Below are 19159 nucleotides of genomic sequence, written 5' to 3' on the forward strand. Positions count from 1 at the left end.
ATTATTTAAGACCTTTATTAACAGGTGCTTGCAGTTTGTTGACTTTTTTGAAAAAATCAAGCTGTAAACTTTTATTACAAATTAAAAATGAGGTTCTTAAAAATCTCAACTTGACCAGATATGAAACAATTTAAAAACCTTTAAAGGTGTATTGAGAAAAACCAGGCTTTTTTTTTTTTTTTAAAAAACACGTTTGTCATTACCAAAAAGAGACGTCTTTAGGTAAAAATAATAAAAACCCCATGCTGCATAGATAATGCAGATAGTTCTAGTTATCTGGTCAACAGGCAAAAAGCAAGCACTTAAGGTCTTCAGCTCCAATCTTTTGTTCATTTCTTATTGCTGGAATTTCGTACTCATTTCTTCTTGTTGGATGACTAAACTGTAAAAGAAAAAAAGTTTTTAAATTATCTTGTGCAGTTCACTGCAATTTTCTTTTAGTACACCAAACTGCTCCAGATTCAAATTAGCAAAGTAGGGAAGGCATTAACAAATCTCATACTGGTTTATCTTAACAAAGCAATTCATAACAGGGGTGGACCCTGCTGTGTAACAAGAATGGTTACTCATAGGTTCTGGATGACCTTTTGATGCTCAGAAAATAGTATAGAGGGGAAAAAAGTATCAGTGGCTGAAAATAATTCTAGTGCCAAATGCCTCCCAGTAAAAAGGGAAGGCAAAAGGGAATCCCTTGATTTTGGAATTGATGATACAATGCCAAAGTTGTCACTTTTCCCAAAGAGACCAACCACATTGGTCATTATCATCTAGGTTATTAATCCTAGTAGCTATCCCACTTATTTTTGAAAAATGAAAAATAATGCAATGTAATTAACATTACTTGTTAGGGTAAGGTTAGCAAGACTTTCCTCTGCTTACTGGTAAAATCATCTGAAAAGGTTGACAAAAGGCTCTCATATTCAAGATACAATGTAAAGCTAGGCCTCCAAGTGTCAGTGAGCCAAAGTATGGCTCTGATATGCCCCATTACCAAAATGGGATATTCAGGTCATGTTATGATTAGTTTGGGTAGAAGATATTGTATATTTAAGTGGCTTACCTTACCTGATGAACTCGGTTTTTTCTCTTTCATTAATGGACACCACTCATGACTGCTCAGAGGCCAGAAGGCCATCTACGCTTACTTACCCGGATGATGGTAGAGATGGTAAGCCGGCATTTACTCAGCCCCGCCCTGCTCAGCCTCGGGAGCGGACGAATTCTCAGCTGGTGGATCGGCTGCTTTTGTCTCTTTGCCATCTTGTGGTTTAGGGTTTTCTGGGCGTCTGCGTCGGTAATTGAAGTTGCGGCGGTACCGACGTTGAGGTGGCTGCTGACCTTGGGTCTCATCTCCTTGATTTTCCTTATCTTCTTCATTGCCGTCCTCTCTGGGCTGTCTTTGGCGAGGAGGGCCCCTGGAATGAACATTGTGCAAACTTGCAATGATAAAACCTTCTTTCTTTAACCTAGCCACCAGTATTAACACATCTGGCCTTTCTGTTTATCAAGTGGTCTGCAGGCAATTTAGCAAAATCAAAAGAGCAAATTTGGCTTTTATTTCACAAATTGAGTATGACTTGGGAAAAGGATTTGGAAGTATAAACTGGAAGATGAAAGTTTAAAACTGGTTTTAATAGTCTCGTAAACTTTTACCCATCGTATAATCTATTACAAAGTTAGCCATGAAAGGACTAAAGGTGGTACAACACTATCAACACCTTGATGTCATTTAAATACATGGGCTTTAAGGTAACCAGGTTTGGGAACAAGTGCTAACTAACCTTTACAGATGAACACTTGCTAAAAAGGCAGGAAGTCAAAACCAGAGAAAAGATGCTCTCTTCATATAAATGAAAGTACACAGCAACCATTAGTCACTGGGAAAGGCAAATCAAAACCACTTCATACCCACTAGGACAGCCATAATCCACAGGTTGAAAAATAACCATGTTGGGGAGGATGTGAAGACACAAACCCTCAATACATTGCTGGTGGGAGGGAATATAAAATGGTGCAGCAGCTTTGCGAAACAGCTTGGCAACAAATGTCAAAGAGTAACTATATGACCCAGCGGTTCTACTCCTGGGTCTATAGCCAAAACAGTGTCCATTATGTGATTACTGTATTATTCACAACAACAAAAAAGAAAACAACCCAAATGCCCATCAACTGATTAATGAAGAACAAAATGTGATATTCATACAATAGAACATGACTTTGTCATAAAAAGAAATCAAGTACTGATACATGCAACAACATGGATGACCTTAAAAATATGTGAATTGAAAGCTAGACACAGAAATACCCGAAATAGGCAAATCCAGAGACAGGGAAAGCAGATTAGTGGTAGCCAAGGGCTGGGGCAGAAGGGAATGGAGAATGACTATTAATGAATACAGGACTTTTGGGGGTGGACTGGGGGGAGCGTGGCAGTGATGAAAATGTCTGGAATTAGACGGTGGTAATGGCTGCATAACTTTGTGAATATACTAAATACCACTCAGTTGCATGCTTTAAATCAACACCAAGATTAGTATCATCCTTTTATACCTATTATAGGTCATAATAAGCTCTAATTTCCTATTTAGACCCGTACATTACATTTTTCACCTCTAACCCCTTCAATCTCCCACCTACCTCTCCCAACCCCACTACCCCTTCTCGTTGAAACCATTTCCCCACATATTGTGAACTCATGACCAGTCTTCAGCAAAACTGCCCTGTCTTTCCCCTGTAGCCTTCAAGTGGTGGCTGTCCCACCCCTATCACTGAGGCTTCTAAAGTGAATTCTAAAACCCCAAGCTTTCAAATCTTATGTTATGCCATGTTCCATTTACTACACTTTTCCTGTTGTAATTGTCATGACAGTCCCAAATAATATGGGCTTTTAGATTCTTTACTTCCCATCCAATTCTTGTTTGCTACCTAGGTTTTCTCAACTTCAAGCATTCCACTCTCTAATCAGCCCTTACTTATTTTCCTGGTTTATTCCAGGTGTCTTGTTCTCCCACTCTGTTTCCACTAGGACCTATAATCCAATGACCCCATCACTCATTCTGTCACTTACTCTTCCTTAATCTGTTTCTCCCTTCTTTCTCCAAGTATAAAGTCCACCATTAATCATTATAACCAATCTCAAACCCAGTCATCTTTGGGTAGACAAATGCTGAACAGATCTAACTCTCTGCCTAATCTGAGGCTGCTGCTCAAAATGGCTGGAAAAGTACAACCATGTTGGGTGGACCCACTTTAAATTTGAGAACACTATTATTTGATTTCCCCTGTCTATTTCTCTTCTAGAGATAATTTCACATCTTTGTCCCAAACCTCTCTTCTCACCCCTCTCTCCTTCTGACTTCACCAACACACCGGGGCCCATATACTCTGGCTTCTTACACATGCAATGCCCATGGTTTCTAGCAAAAGACCAACCCATTATTAGCAGACCAAACCCTATCCTAACTGAAGACAGTTCTAGCAGTTACTTCCCTGACAACTGTCCTCTTTTACTACGTTTTCTAGCCTACAAATATGCTCTTATTTCTCAAACAAAAAAATCCTTTCTTCATGACACATTTCCCTTTATTGCCACCTCATCTGTCTCCTCAGCAAAACTCCTGCTATATTGGTCTCAGATTTCTTACAATTTGCTCTTGGATCTACATCAATCAGAATTTCACCCCATGGATTATAAGTAGCATGTGTCATTTACTACTCATTTGAACAAAAAATTCCTGGCTAAATAGTTTGGAATGCCCTGCATTCGTTGATAAACTATAAACTTTAAGGCAAATCAACCTATCTACCTTATCTATCTATCTCACCATAGCAATTATCTGGCACTGTAATACTAGTCTATTCATTCAAATGAGACCATTTAGTCTAACTTAAACCAAAAGGCAAACAGTAAAACAGAAGCACTTGATAACAAAAATTCATTTGCTATTTTTAAGAACACCAACGAAACTAGGTAGAAAATTTAAGCAGCTCTACAATGTAAGAAAAAGTAGACCAAGGATTCTGCCCTTGGAATTTAAATGGACAGACTGTCATGAAAGCCTATTTTAGACCATTTATCACTTATCACAGATAAACATTATCACTACTTAAAAACATATTGTGATTATTTGCAGTATTTCAACAAGGTATCTATGTCTAGGTTTAAAATAGTATACTACCTGTTAGTTTTAGGGATCACATCTGGAGACTCAATGCTCTAAGACCCTTAAAAGAAATAACTGCTATACCAGTCAATCCTAACATCGTGGGACTGGGAACACTGCCTCAGCGTGCTACATATATGTATAAACGTGTCTGGCCCATGGAGCTCTTCCCTAATTAGTCTATACTCTAATAATTAAATACCCTCTGTTAAAAAGATATGCTTACCTTTTACCTTTCTCCCTCCCAATGAACCAGGTCTTAAAATTATAATACAATGCAGTTTAAACTACTATTCTCTTACCTGTTAAAGGACAGAAAATGTGAAATTCCATACCCTCATTAGAGAAAAACAACAACAAAACCAACTGCATAAAGTAGACCACATCTATAAAGGTGTTTTTAACCAGTGCCAGCAAAGATTCAAAGAACACATTCTCAAAGATAACTGACTTCAGGTTCACCTCTTAGGCATCTGATGAAAGAAAATGTGAAGTGTTAACAGATAAATGACTGAAAAAGCCTGCAGAAGAAGCATGATGCTGCTGAGTCCTAATACATGCTTGAGAAATTTTAAAATACAAACCATACCTGCGGAATCGTGGTCTATAACCCCGATACATATTCTGTCTCACTGGTCTACCTTGTTCTCCTGCACCCTGGTTGTCAGCACCCTGAAAAGGCAATGGAAATCAAGCCAATGTGGACCAGTAAAAACCCAACCAGACATAAGTCTGAATACCACGGCAGTTTAAAATAAATAAAATCACATTTACCTCCATCACTTCTCCCTGCACAGGAGGGTTGGAATACTGTGGTCGACGCCCATAGGGTCTCCGCATGTAGTAAGGTGGGAACCTTCGCCTGCGGTAGGGCCGGCGCTGTTGGGCCTGGCCTTCAGGAGCACTCTCCGATCCCTCATTCTTTTCCCCACTCTCACTATTCTGGTAATTCTGCTGGTAATTGCGTGGAGGACCCCTGCGACGTGGATAGCGTCTATAATGGTTACGGTCTGCTGCATATTTACTGCCTTGTACTGGAACTCCACCAGGGCCTGTAACATTTGCTGCCTCCGCACCCTACAAAAGCCATCATATATTGATAGTGACAATGGAATTAAGTACACTTAACAAAACTTACACAAAGCAAATAAAAAAGGGTCTCTGTGGCCAGGGGTGCATAGAAATGATTAAATATTAGTTCCTCACTGTTCTGAAGAGATAGCCCTCTAACTGCAGCCAGCACATTAGGATTGATGCACCTGTGTTCAAGTGGTCACCTGACCCATCCATCCACATTAGAGCCACCATCCTAATGGATGAGATCTCCAAAATATTTCCATACTGAAGTCAAACCTTTACACAAAAAGCATCCTCACCTTTTCTCCTTCAACAACATCAAACTCCACAGTCTCTCCATCTCCTACACTGCGAAGGTACTTCCTGGGGTTATTCTTCTTTATGGCAGTCTAGTAATATCACATTCCAAAAATAGATTAACAGGGGAGAATAATGTGCTTTTTCATTTAAAATGTACCAGAGTCAACAATATTTTAGCTTGGAAATACACTTAAAATTAGCTTTAAATAAGACCAAACCATCAATAAATTTAGGAAAACAGGGACCAATGCTACCCCCAACCTCAACCAAAATACTCCAATCTTACAAGGCCCCAGCATTTTACCACTATTTTCCAAACTAAAACGAGTAATTTAACACTCAAGACAGACGCTATATAGATATATATTTTAAAATGCTTTTTGCAAAAGCATTATATGTAGCTTTGAACAAAATGAGGATATCCATCTATCCCCAAAGACTGCACTTAATAGTAGAAGCTAGCCCCACACAGGGCCAGTTTAGATGACAGGCGAGTTTAGTTTTGCATGCTTCAAAGTTGACCAAACCAACTTTGCCCTGTGTTACCATATCAAACTCAATTACAAATGTCAACCAAAATCCCTTCCAACCTGACTGTGGTAATACTTCGATGGAAATGCAATTCACATGAATTAACTATGCCACTTTTAATATTCCGACTGCCTGGGATAGTTGGTTATTACCTCCCCAGAATACATTAAATCTCACATTGTTACTTATTCTCCAGACTTCTACAACAAAGTTAAAGGGGAAGAATAATATCTCACGTTTGTAGTACTTCCATAAAATTCTTCCACACATTACCCACTCAATCTCATTATGACTGATGATGTGAGGCATTATTATTCCTCTTTTAAGGTAATAAACAGGCTTTAAAAAGTTAGGTGACTTGCTCAAGGTCACACAGCTAATAAGTGGCAAAGTATGGACTTTTCTAAATCCAGGTCTTGGGACTCCAAATCTCATGTTCATTCTACTACATCACAGCAGTATCCATTACAGGATCACTCATGCATTTCCATTCCAGAGGAGGCAGGACAACCAACAAATCTGAAGCCAATTAAGCTAAGTTGCCCAGAACTGCAGTCTCCTTGATACACCACCAAGACCTGAGCAGCCAAAGTCCTAAGAAACAACTAAATGTTGAAACCACCTCCAAAATAAAGAGGAAAGCATATTGGTGACACCTTGTGGGTTGGCACAAGTGGGTGATATGCATTCAGCAAAATAACTGATTTCATCTGTCATCTAAACTGTCACAAAGTTTTCATACCTTTCATATAACTCAATTATCTGCAGTCATAGGGGATAGCAGAAGTATGGGTAATTAAAATCCCAAACTCTTATTTTGGTCAGCATTTTCAATGCCCCCTCCCCCCCATCTTCCCAAACCCTTTACTGTTGCTGACAGGCAGCAAGACTGGCAAGCTTGCTGTCTCTTGTACCTAAATCTGCAAATTCCTTTGAACATGCAAAAGGGAAGTAAGGAACAGGTTAAGTGCTGGTATTCAATTTTATAAAATAAACATTTGTTTTAATATAACAGTTTGCCTGAGCAGTCCTGTATTTGTTTAGAACTTAAAAGTTTCCATGCGTATGTCTGACCCTGTGATTACTGGACAGGGTTTTTGATGTATCTAGAAGTTGACCTGGCTTCCCCCTTGATTGCCACTGAGTGCTGTACAGGACACTTCAGAGAGCTACAAAACACCCACCTAAGACAGCCCTTCCTATGAAGTATGCTGCCAGCCAAGCTCATACCTCCCTGAATAAAGGCATGAGTGTAGACCGACTTTGTCTTTTGATGTCTACATTACAGTATAGAGGTTAAAAAGTATTTGAGTGATTTTCAATACAAGTTGACGATATTTCAACAGTCTTAGTTAAAAAAAAAAAACCTGCAGCGTACATAAAAGTACACATTTATAAACATTTTTCCTACCCACTGCATTCCTATGAGGATAATTAAGTCCAGTGGGGCCTATGATACACTTAAGGTTGAAATATGAGTGTTCGTTTGGCAGTGGCTTACTTTAACAATAAACTCCTTAATGTTTAAGCATTTTCCAAAATATTTTCCTTAAATGGTACTTGTGGGGGAAGTTCAGCATGTAGCACCTATCCTGTTATAACAGAAGGACCTATGCTACGTTTGCCAGTTTTTCAACATTCATTTCAAATTAATATATTTTGCAGCTTTGGCTGATTTCTCCCAGGATTACTGTTATTTGTCCTTACCATAGAGATAATTCTAATAGCATCTTGTCAAAGTTTCTGTGTATCTATAGCAACGGTATTAGTTCAAGTTTAGATTAACGGAGGTTTTCAGTTCATCTGAAATTAGGTTTTAAAATTTAGTGTAACAAGTAGAGCAGATTCAAAAATTTAAAAAGCTATAGCTATTAACAAAATACCAATGTGAAACACCTATTTTAATTAAGTAAACTGCCAACACAATGTTTCAATGTATACATTTAAGCTGTACTACCCCTCTTCCTGTGGGAACTAAATTGTTTGGTGACTGGACTTAACCTTTTTGCAAGGAACAGTAGTTGACAAGATATCCACCCTTTTCTTCCCACAAGCCTTGAGCCAGAAGGGTAAATATCCACACAAGCACTCACCTGGTGTACAAATACATCTTCCTTGGTGTCATTCCTACAAGATAGAACCAAGTTGAACAAGTTATAAAATTGAACACTACATTTCATGTTGCCAAAGATTAAGAATACACTCGGTCCTTTGTGCACTCCCCTCCCCTTTTTAGAGACTTTCTCGGCTGCCAACCAGCCATTAGGAAATTAAGAAACAAAACAAAAACACAACTAGTAAGCCACAATGGTTTTGCTAATAACTCTCACTATCTACCTTAGAAGAATTAAAGACTAATAAAGTGTGACCTACCAAGCCATTAAGAGGATAGAAGTGACTAGCAACATATATTCTGTCATTCCTCATTCTACTGAACAGTGTTGCTGCACAACTCACGCCTACCTCTAAGAGCATGGTTACTAACTTAAGTTGGAGAGATCATGAACATATTCTCTTCCATTAATTACGAGCTTCCTTCTTTCTCACTTCATCCTCAATCATTTCCTTTTTACCATTTCCAATTTCCAACTTTCCTTGAGGATCATAAAGATGACCACAGAATGTACAATATCAGGAATGAACCCTAAATGTAAACTATGGACTTTGAATGATAATGATGTGTCTGTGTAGATTTATCAATTGTAACAAATGTAACCCTTTGGTATAGTATAGTGGGGCAAGTCATGGGTGCAACGTGTAGGCCTGGGGTATATGGGAACTGTATATTTTCTGCTCAACTTAGCCATGAACCTAAACTGCTCTTAAAAATAAAATACTGATTAAAATAGAGAGACAAGATCACAATGAAGTGCAAATATGAACACCACCAATACTGACATCATTCACATGGCAAGCATTGTTTGTGCCGGAGAACTAAGGAGGTGAAGATGAATGAAACTTTTTACTAGCACACACAACCCCCCTTTTTACCTCACATGACACCATTTTACACCAATCTTTAGTCTGTTCCTAAACAAATATGGTTGAAATATTTGCTTCAGGACTTTACAAGTAGCTATTAAAGGAGGCAACATTTGCCCTAAGTCTTAAAGGAGTTTACTGGAAAATGAGAAAGATGTTCCAGGTGGAGAGGTCACGGACATGGGTAAAACCAACAACGAGCAAATTAAGTGCAAGTTGGGTTCAAACTAGCTGGAGAATGTGGCTAGGGCTGTGGCTGTGTGGAAGGGTGAATATGGGCTAAATCACCATGTAGGTAGAGAAGCCAGTAAACGCTTTTATGCAGTGGACATATAAATTATTAGATAAATTAGAACACGATAAATTATTAGGTGTTAAAAAGTGGTTGCTATTACGGAAAGTTTGAAGCCTAGAGGAGACCTGTTAGTTATAAAAGCTATACCAAAAGTCCAGACTAGGACTGATGGAGGCCTGGACTAAGGGGCTGTGTATGAGGGAGTAGACTTGAGATATCGTTCTTGAATTAATATGGGAAAAACTTTGTAGAAGTCAAGGGGCAGTGGTGAATGATCTGAATTTTTAGCTTAGAGACTGGAGGTCACGGTGATGATACTATGAACAAAAAGAAGCACTGGAGGAGCAACAACATTTCTAGACCTTTACTGATTTACCCTACCCTATTGTCAGTAGGTCACAGTTGAGAAAGGACTCAATAGTAGTTCTAGTGTTTAATGACAAAAGGAACAAAGGTTACAATGAACTAGCCTGACTGGTTTACTGACTATTGGCTCCTTGCTGATCCATGGAGCAATGTATGCACCAAATAATCCATATAGCTTGGATTATCATAACATGAGGACATTTAATTTATGGGTATTAGGAACACCTAGGAATTAATGGTTGGTCAAAATGTCCACCTGTCAAATAGGTCCATATACATCACAAACAGTTCCGTAGCCACCACTAAGTAGCTTTCATCTCCAACACGATCGAATTTCAAGCTCTAAGGCTGTTCCAAAGACAGGGGGGACTACTTCCATTAAAGCAAGTGAAGGGTATAAGACTTGCCAGATGACTAGGTAAAGGATATTTGGTACTGGACTTTCATGTAAGTAAATTAATTGAGTTTTGAATATAGTATTTCACAGTTTTAATATACATTAAAATTTCCTAAAAAAATGCAGCTTTTGAGAGAGGGATTTTTCATTACTGACGATAACGTCACCCATGTATCTGGGTAGCCAATACAATATATTTTCTAATGTAGTTGCAAATAGACATTTACAGGTGGAAAATATTATACACCGCAATAAAAAGAAGTAAAAGCAATTATCTACGAATTTTACTTCAGGGTTGTAAAAGGCGTATTAAAAAAACTCACCCTAACTACCTCTCCAGTCAGGACAATCTTCAAGATAGTACAAGACAGGTAGTACACACAAGATAAATCATCTCTTGGAAAACAGCTTAGGGAGAGGTTCTCTGGGTACAGAGCTATGTGGAAACGAATATATGTTCACTAATGATGTCATGCCAGACAAGGTGATACTCATTTATTCTGTCACTAAACCAGTCTATAAGAGAGACTTCCCTGGTGGTGCAGTGGTTAAGAATCCGCCTGCCAATGCAGGGGACACGGGTTCGAGCACTGGTCTGGGAAGATCCCACATACTGCGGAGTAACTAAGCCCATGCACCACAACTATTGAGCCTGAGAGCCACAGCTACTGAAGCCCGCAAGCCTAGAGCCCATGCTCCACAAGAGAAGCCACTGCAATGAGAAGCCCATGCACTGCAACAAAAAGTAGCCCCCGGTTGCCACAACTAGAGAAAGCCTGTGCGCAGCAATGAAGACCCAATGCAGCCAAAAAAAAAGTATGTAGATTTTAGGGAAAAACTTGACAGATCAAAAAATGTAGTTTTAGCCAAGTCATAATACTACAGTATGGATGCAATAAATCAACCTAGTTGCAACTTGTTAAAGGACTACCAAGAAGTTCAAGGCACTACCCATAGGAAACCTGATTTTTATGCCTCATTCTACTATTAACAGCTGTGTAACCTTGGAAAGCTGCCCCCTCCTAACTGGATCTTCTTCTTCACCCACAAAAGGGGAAAAGCTTAGACACCTAACAGCTTATACCGCAGAGGGTTTACGTTCCAGATACTGTGCCAAGCGCTTTAACTCTTTAGATCATACCAATCCCAAGGTAGGTGCTTTTATATTAACCCCCCGTTCTACAAATTAGGAAAATGAAGTATGTGGTCATCTGCTTAGAGTGGTAGAATTTGATTCCACAGGCCCTGGGCATTATGTTGAGAACTCAAAAAGGACCAGTTTGGAAATGTACATATTTCAGCTGTAGAAGCAGATAACAGCGTTTGGTTGCTCCTATTTTGGGAGAGAACAACAATGAATAACAAGCACCCCTACATCCTCACCTGTAGTACACAAAGTTATTCGTATAATTAGACCAGGGTTCTGTTGCATATTGCCCCCTCACTTCCCTCAAGTTAAAAAATGTAAAAACCATTCTTTGATCACCAGCCAGATAAAACCAGGTCTGAGAGGGTTTCTTGACTCCTGATCTATAGTAATACTGGAAAAAAGGCATGTCATAGCTACTAGAGATCTTACTGAAAAGAGAAAAGCAGCAATTAAAGATGACCAAAATGGCTCATCAAGAAGCATGTTTTAACCTTTAGCTATTTATTAACGCAATGAGGAGAGAATGGAGGCATCACCAGCACTGCCTCTTACCTCCTGAGAACCAAGAGGCATACTTCTGCCTTTACCATACTTTACTGAGGGTGGAAGGTTAGACACAAGCGAAAGTATGAGCTCCAACCCCATGGAGCCAAGTCACTGAAAACAGAAGCTGCCATTCTTCTGTCTAGCTCTCAGCATACTATAGGAACACGGTAGGTGCTCAATTTTACAGTATCTATTGAGTGTCTACTATTCATTAGCATTAGCCAGCTCTAATCTACCACAAGCCACTGGGCTGATGATGAAAGGATAGCAAGCCCAAAGGCCTCATTCAATTCTTTAATACTGTTGGGTATTTACTTGTGCTAGTTAGCCATGTGGGCATTGTGCTAAGCACAAGAAATAAAAATAAGATGTGGCCTATCCTCAAGGATTTCTATCTAGAAGGCCACCACTATTCAATCTAAGGCAGCAGCTGAATTACCATGGTTTTCTACATATTATAGTATGTTAAGTCATACTAATCAGAGAGGAAGGAGAAGAGAGGGGCAAGGTGGGATATAGAACACAATGGTTAAGAGCTCCTTACCAGAACCACTGGAGCCAAGGTTGGAATCCTGGCTATCCCCATTACTAACTACATAATCTTGGGCAAAGTGCCTTATTTGTAAAGCCACATATCTACGTTTGTTTTCTAGTAGCCATAATGAAAAGTAAAGACAAGTAAAACTAATTTGATCATTTCCACATACATGGTCAACATAAAATATTGAAGTATCTTACATTCAGTTTCTCAGATGCTTAATAGCCTCATGTACCTACTACTGTACTGGACAGCACAGACTTACAGTATTCCAACAGTGTCATTCCATGTATCACATACCAGTCCTCCCATTCTCCTGCAGTCAAGTGTACTCTTTTTGCTATATTCTTCTACTCCACCTCTTGGTATTAATAGATCATTATTTACTATTGAAAAAATTTTTTAATGAAAACATACTTTTCTCACCTATCTAGAAATATTGTTCTTATTCAGCAAATAACACAGTAGTGACTTCAAGGAAAAAGAAATCACACAGCATGAGACTGAAGAAAAAAAGGGGGATACCATTTTAAGGGGTATCCTTTTAAGGGGGATACCCCTTAAAATGGTTAAGGGGTATACCATTTTACCCCTTAAATGGATACCGTTTTAAGTTAAGAGAATGCCAAAGAAAAAGAAATCCTGCAGGGACCTAAAGAAAATGGAAGTCTCTTCAAAGTTCCTAATGTAGCACAATGAAGGTATGTCTTTTTATGCCTCCACCCCCTTCCACCTCACCCCATCCCTCCCTTAGCACACCACCAAATCTTCAAGCCTTTCCTAGTGCCACAACATTTACTCATTTAGGTTACAGACTACCTATGATTTCTTGGTTCTTACTGTGCGATCAAGTTATGATCAGTTTGACTTGAACAGCCCAAGAGACTTGGCAATCATCTTTTCACAGGTCTATAAACTTAAAATTAACAGGGTTTGTAGGGTCACAGACTGTTGTATATTTTTTCTCTTTTTTAACAACACTTATAAAAAGGCCAAAACCCATTCTTGGTTCACAGACCATATAAAAACAGAATGAGTCTAAAGATAAAGATCTAATACTCTTTTAATTCCTTAACTGCCTCCCAATATTAGGTATTAAGCAAGTCCTTTACTTCCTAAAGACAATCTGCACGCTGAACTAGAACTATATTATAGCAATCCCTAACTATATGAAATAGGCAGTGAAAGGCAGAAAGCTTTTCAAATCTGGGGAACTAGTAGCATACAGCTCTAGTGACAAGCTAGAGATCATTTAAGAACCTTTCAATGGCCAAGAATAACCCCTGCCCCCGTTATTTGTAGATCATGTAGACCATGTAGAAACAATGAAACTGAAGATGACTAGCGTCTATTTTCATAGACAGCAATAATAGCAGTTAGCGCACACAAACTCCAGTGTCAGAAAACAGAGTTCAAATCCTAGCTCTGCCACTTAGCAGCTACACTTCTGGGGCAAGTTTACTCAACCTCTCTGTGTTTCAGGATAGTACCTATTACCTGAAAGGTTGGATTAAATCCATTAGCTGATTTTAACCATTTACTATAGTTCCTAGCATAAATACTTGATAAACGTTAGTTACTGTTATCACCACCATAATGAAGGACCAGTTATATACACGTGGAATCCCCAACAGGCAGGGCCCCCGCAAAGGGAGACTAAACCTGACAGCCACGACTAAGTATTTTTTTCTAAGGAGGGACAGCTAAGCCTCTCCCTGGCTTGGTTTATTAAACATCATCCTAGACCATGGGTAAAAAGTAATACACATAAATGCATATAGGAAGGGAAGTCAACAACAGGAGAGAACTAAGCCTGACAGACTGTGGTAAAAAGAGAATGCATACCCCATTGACAGGTGGTAACGCTCATGACCAGCTGATTTTCATTTACATGGAACTGAAGAGACCCCAAAGCTAAAATACAGCTCTTAAAAAAAAGAAGATACTCTGGATCAGGTAGGCCACCAGTTTGTGATCTCTGTTTGATTTTTTTGCTCCAAATACCTTGCCCAACCCTTACAATTCAGCATTTTAAGTACTGTAGATAACAAATAAGTACTCCTATTCTGGTCACTATAAAAAGATGCATGTCCGATTGAAAAATAAATTATTACTGATTCATGCCAATCTTTCTTAAGTTTGGTGAGCATAGATTAATCCTCCACACCTGGAAGCAAAAGAGAACATCAAGTTTCTAGATTTAAAAGCAGAGAATCAAACCCTGAAACCACTGACCCCGTGGCATCCTTCTAATGCCACCTTCAATAGTCTTGAGTAAAGTTTCTCATTATAAAATGAAAAGTAATTTGGGGGGGGGGTTAATAAATGCCTCCAGTCACATAATCCAATTATCTTTTGCAGACACAGCACACAAAGGAATAACAATGAATTCCTAGACTACATAGCCTAACAAAATAAAACCAAAATTTTTGCTGTGTTAAAATCTTTATACTTTTAGCACCTTTCATACAATGAAACTCTTTAAAAAATAATTCTAACAAGGCTATAACAATTATCGCAGGCAATAACACAGACTGAAATACATGTTTACAATAAAAATACATTTCTTTAAAGGAAAATTTTACATTAAAAATGTATTTTAATTATAAACACTTTAAGAACCTAGAATATATAATTCATAGAATTCCAAGATTAAAAATGAGAGCTACACCAATCATCCCAAACACTGCATCCTCTCCTTTATACAGAAATAGTTCACGTGTGTGACATACACACTTTCTCTCTCAGGAGAGCCAGGTGCCTCCAGCCCCGAACCACCTGCTAGCTTCCAGAACTATAGTTCTTTTTTGCGGTACGCGGGCCTCTCACTGTTGTGGCCTCTCCTGTTGCGGAGCACAGGCTCCGGACGCGCAGGCTCAGTGGCCATGGCTCACAGGCCTAGCCGCTCCATGACATGTGGGATCTTCCCGGACCGGGGCACGAACCCATGTCCCCTGCGTCGGCCACCAGGGAAGCCCAGGACTATAGTTCTTTAAGACATACATTTTCCCTTAAGTAAGGTAAACCTCTCCTGAACTTACCTGCTGTTAGGTTTTACAGTGTCTTGTTCAAGTCTCTGAATCATTGAAACGACCAGTTTTAGAAATGTAAAGCACATCTGAACCAGTTAGTGTGATAAAATACTTGAGGTTAAGACAGTCCAAACAAAGGATCATTAAAAGCCAACTTACATTTAACTTGCCCTGTATGATGGCCAAATGAGTTGATTGCAAGTCAGAACAGAGAAATTCAAGGAATGGTATCTCACAGAATAAAAATTTAGAGTATATGAAGAACTACTTCTATCTTGGATTATCATTTGTCCATTTGAAAAATATCATAACCTAAGTCCATTTAACAAATGCAGCAAAACAGAAAACATGCTACAATTTCTAAAGCACAAACTACTTAAAAAGCCTGCAAATTACAGTCCCTCTTAATGTGCACACCAGTGATATGCTATCACATTGGGTCAAAGGTCAAAAGCAGTGTTTCTCAAGGCCCACAAGTCAGTCACCTGGAATTCTCCTTAAAAATGTACCCCAGACCCAATGAATCCAAGCTGGGAAGGAAGAATTCAGGAATGTGCATTTTTACCCTTCCAAGGTAAGCACACTTAAATTTGAAAACCACTGGTTTAAAGGTGAGGCCAATAAGGAGAATCAGAGTAAGACTGAAATACTAATGGAAATGCTAACAAGTTCAGAGATCACCTAAAAAGTGATCAAATACTGGCATCAAAGCCTTCCCTTCCTTCCTTCCTCACTAGTAGCCCATTATCAAAAAACTGATGAAAAAAATGTGGCCTTGGCCTGTCCCAAAGGCAGTCTGGAAAATTCCTAAAGATTTTGGAAGAGACAAAATGTTTCCCCACAACTGCAAACGTGGAAAACAGACCATCAAAGGCTTACAATCTCTTTTGTTCTGAACGCTTCCACAATACCTTATGGTTGAGTAACTAACGGTTTTTCACCAGCCAGTTGCGTGTCTAAGCTTAATCTTCACCATTTGGCTTCCTTCGGCAGTGCCTATTTCAGAAACATTTGGTGTTACTTCTTGTTCTTAAGTTCTTTCAAACGTCTAGTGTAAGTAAGGATGTAAGACAGAAAATGCTGAGATGACTGTATCATACCTGTAAGGCCAATATTGCTGTTAGCGTGCACAGTGCTCTACACCCTTGTAACTGCACTACTAGCCTTGGCAGCCATCTTGGATATGATGCCTGGCTGACAAGGAGACCATGAAGAGCACTGAGAGTAAACTGCCACTGCTACCATCACTATAGCTACACACAACTCTAAGGATTAATCCTAAAGATGCAGTTTGTAGCTTTGCCTTCAAATACGAAAAATGATGTTATCGTGGACTAAGACCGCTCTAATAAGCTACAACCAAAGCTTTTGCAAGTACGATTTGGGGGCAAGGAAGTACGAGAAATAAAAATTGAGGAAAGGAAACGGGCCATTCATTTTCTTCCAGATGTTACAGTATGAGCAAATAAAAACAACTGCTGTCAAAACAGGCCTCACGTGAAATTTATCAGAGGCATTGTAAAACAGCATATAGTGGAACACAAAACAAAGGAATTATAACCTCAGTCAAAACGACATACTTGCATTATCAAATCACGTTGCCTCTAAAGGTTAACAAGTTGTAAATAACCTAGTTAGTGGCTCACATTTTCAAATACCAATTTCAGTAACATATAAAAGCATGACGAGGATAAAAATGTGGTGGGCCTGAATCTAACGGAATTATACCAGATCTTAGCTTTCTCAGTTTGCCGTAACGGGTAAGGGATGGCTCACTCCGCTTGCCTTTTAAATCGCTTTGTACCTTTCAAGTTAGTTTTAGATTAACACTTAGCTGCAAAACAAAGATAATCTCTACATCCACTAATCCTTTCAAGTCACCAAGAAAAACAAAATCCCACTAACAATACACCAGAGGTGGCAACCTACACAAGCTCGAACAATCCCAAGTCCGCAAAGCCTACAGATGGGGCAGAGCATGCAAGAGACAGGACGAGGCGTCAGCGGCGGTCATCTCACCTGTTGATGAAACCATATCCGTTTCTTACATTGAACCATTTTACTGTTCCCAAAACCTTCGTTGCTGAAAAGAAAAAAAAAAAAAAAACCCACAATTACCAGACATCCTTTTTTTTTTTTTTTTTTTTTTAAATCGCCACGCATCAGCATCCGGTGGCTCCCGCGTTCTCCGGCTGCGGCCCGCGGCCACCTGACAGCCTTTCTCTCCAGGGCCCGCCGGCCAGCCGCGCGGTCCACGTGGGTGAGCCCACAGCTGCGGAGGCCCGGAGCGCGGGCCCGAGCTGGGTGTGCGCGGGGACCGCGGGCGGCGGGCGCTGCGGCGAGCACGTGAGAAAAGGGAAGCCGCCCAGCCCACTCCGGCCTGCGTAGGCGGCGGGCCGCGCCCTCCGAGTACACGCGGAAAGGAGCGGGTGGGGGACGCAACAACGGCGTGCGGGCCCGAGCGCACGCGGCCGGCGGGCGGGCAGGCGCCGAGGGGAGGGACCCCGTCGCACACGCGGTCGGCGGCGCGCGGCCGCCCAGGAGGAGGGGCGCGCGGCCGCGCGGGGTCTGCAGGGGGCGCGGGAGGCGGCGCAGGCGCGCCTCGGGCACGCGGACCGGGCGGGCCGGCGTCCGCGAATGGGGGGGGCCTGGGGGAGGGGTGGCCGCGCGCCGCCGAGTCGGTCCCCGCCGGCCGCGCGCCCGCCGGCTCGTCCCGCTTCGGGTAACGGTTCCGCCGCCAAGCTTCCCTCCCGCCCCACCCCCGTCCCCGTCCGATCCTCACCGATGACCTTCTTGTCCCCGCCGGCAGGCGCCGCCGATGTGAGGCCGCCCGGGCCGCCGCTCCCTGCGCCGCTGCCCGTCGTGCCGGGCTTGGTGTCGGCAGCGCTGAGGGCGGGGGCGGCGGGGGGGGCGGCGGGCGGCTGCTGGGTCTCGGCCTCGCTGCTCATGGTTGCGGTGATGGTGACTGGGGCCGGCTGCGGCAGCTGCGGCTCCTCCCGGGATGTGATGGTAACTAGGCCGGCGGCGGCGGTGGGGCTGCTCAGGGCTCTCTGGGGTCCGCTCTCCGCTCCCGCTACCGATCGAACTAGCGAGAATGGCGGGACGGGCGGGATAAGCCCGGCGATCGACCCGCCCCCAGGATCGTTCACTGGCCAGCAATGCTGTCAATCTCACCACCTGACCTCAACTCTTGGCTTCTAGTGGCTAATACTCTATCACTCCTCCACTGTCATTGGCCCTTAGGTAGCTAATTCGGCCGACCTGCAACCGTTCCTGCCTCCGCCGCCGCCATAGAGACCGGAACTAGAATTAGAGTCACCACGAGAACCATAGAGTACTCGAGAGGACGGGCAGAGAGAACGTGACTTTCACGAGGCGGCAACCCGGGCGGGCCCGAATTCCAGGGCTGTATCCTGGCCGAAGGAAAGGCACGGCCAGACGCCTGAGCCGGGATTACCCGACCTGACCCGGGGCCCAATGACACCTTAGATCCATATGGAGAGAAGGCCTCCCGCCCGCCCTGCTCCAAATATGGTCCTTGTGACCTCAGACCATGACTGCAGTAGAGCCGTCTTTTCTACAATGGCCGTGTACTCGCGGCGGAGCTGAGTTTCTGGAACGGACTTAAACGTATGCATTCAAAGAGCGTCGGTTTACGGCGGAGCAGTCACCTTGGGGGGACCACGCAAGCTATCAGGCAGCCCTTGCCCAGCATATGGAGGGCGGGGGTGTGCTCCGTGGGGACCTGCCTTCCGATCTATCATACCAGGCACAGGAGGACT

At 41.7% G+C, this 19159-nt stretch overlaps 1 protein-coding gene across 2 annotated transcripts; it reads right to left on the bottom strand.

Moving 5' to 3' along the window:
- On the bottom strand, window positions 1-18473 carry YBX1 (Y-box binding protein 1). 2 transcript variants are annotated; one of them, XM_059074558.2, is made up of 8 exons: window positions 18160-18473; window positions 17397-17460; window positions 8165-8198; window positions 5540-5629; window positions 4938-5240; window positions 4753-4835; window positions 1150-1415; window positions 1-382 (listed from the first exon to the last, which is right to left on the bottom strand). In XM_059074558.2, exons 1-7 carry the CDS (start codon window positions 18323-18325, stop codon window positions 1181-1183), a joined length of 975 nt encoding a protein of 324 aa, XP_058930541.1. In that variant the 5' UTR covers window positions 18326-18473; the 3' UTR covers window positions 1-382; window positions 1150-1180. The 2 variants fall into 2 exon arrangements, with proteins under 2 accessions (XP_058930541.1, XP_058930533.1); XM_059074550.2 differs by lacking the exon at window positions 5540-5629 and having other exon boundaries at window positions 18160-18461.
- Window positions 18474-19159: the final 686 nt, after the last annotated feature.

Source organism: Kogia breviceps, chromosome 1, assembly GCF_026419965.1.
Source record: "Kogia breviceps isolate mKogBre1 chromosome 1, mKogBre1 haplotype 1, whole genome shotgun sequence".
NCBI classification, from domain to species: Eukaryota; Metazoa; Chordata; class Mammalia; order Artiodactyla; family Physeteridae; genus Kogia; species Kogia breviceps.

Excerpts from the sequence above, each read along its gene's own strand:
- YBX1 (XM_059074558.2), bottom strand. The coding sequence starts at position 18,325 with ATGAGCAGCGAGGCCGAGACCCAGCAGCCGCCCGCCGCCCCCCCCGCC. Across the intron at positions 4,836-4,937 it reads TGCAGGGAGAAGTGATGGAG|GGTGCTGACAACCAGGGTGC; the intron begins GTAAATGTGATT and ends TTGCCTTTTCAG. Across the intron at positions 1,416-4,752 it reads TATAGACCACGATTCCGCAG|GGGCCCTCCTCGCCAAAGAC; the intron begins GTATGGTTTGTA and ends TGTTCATTCCAG.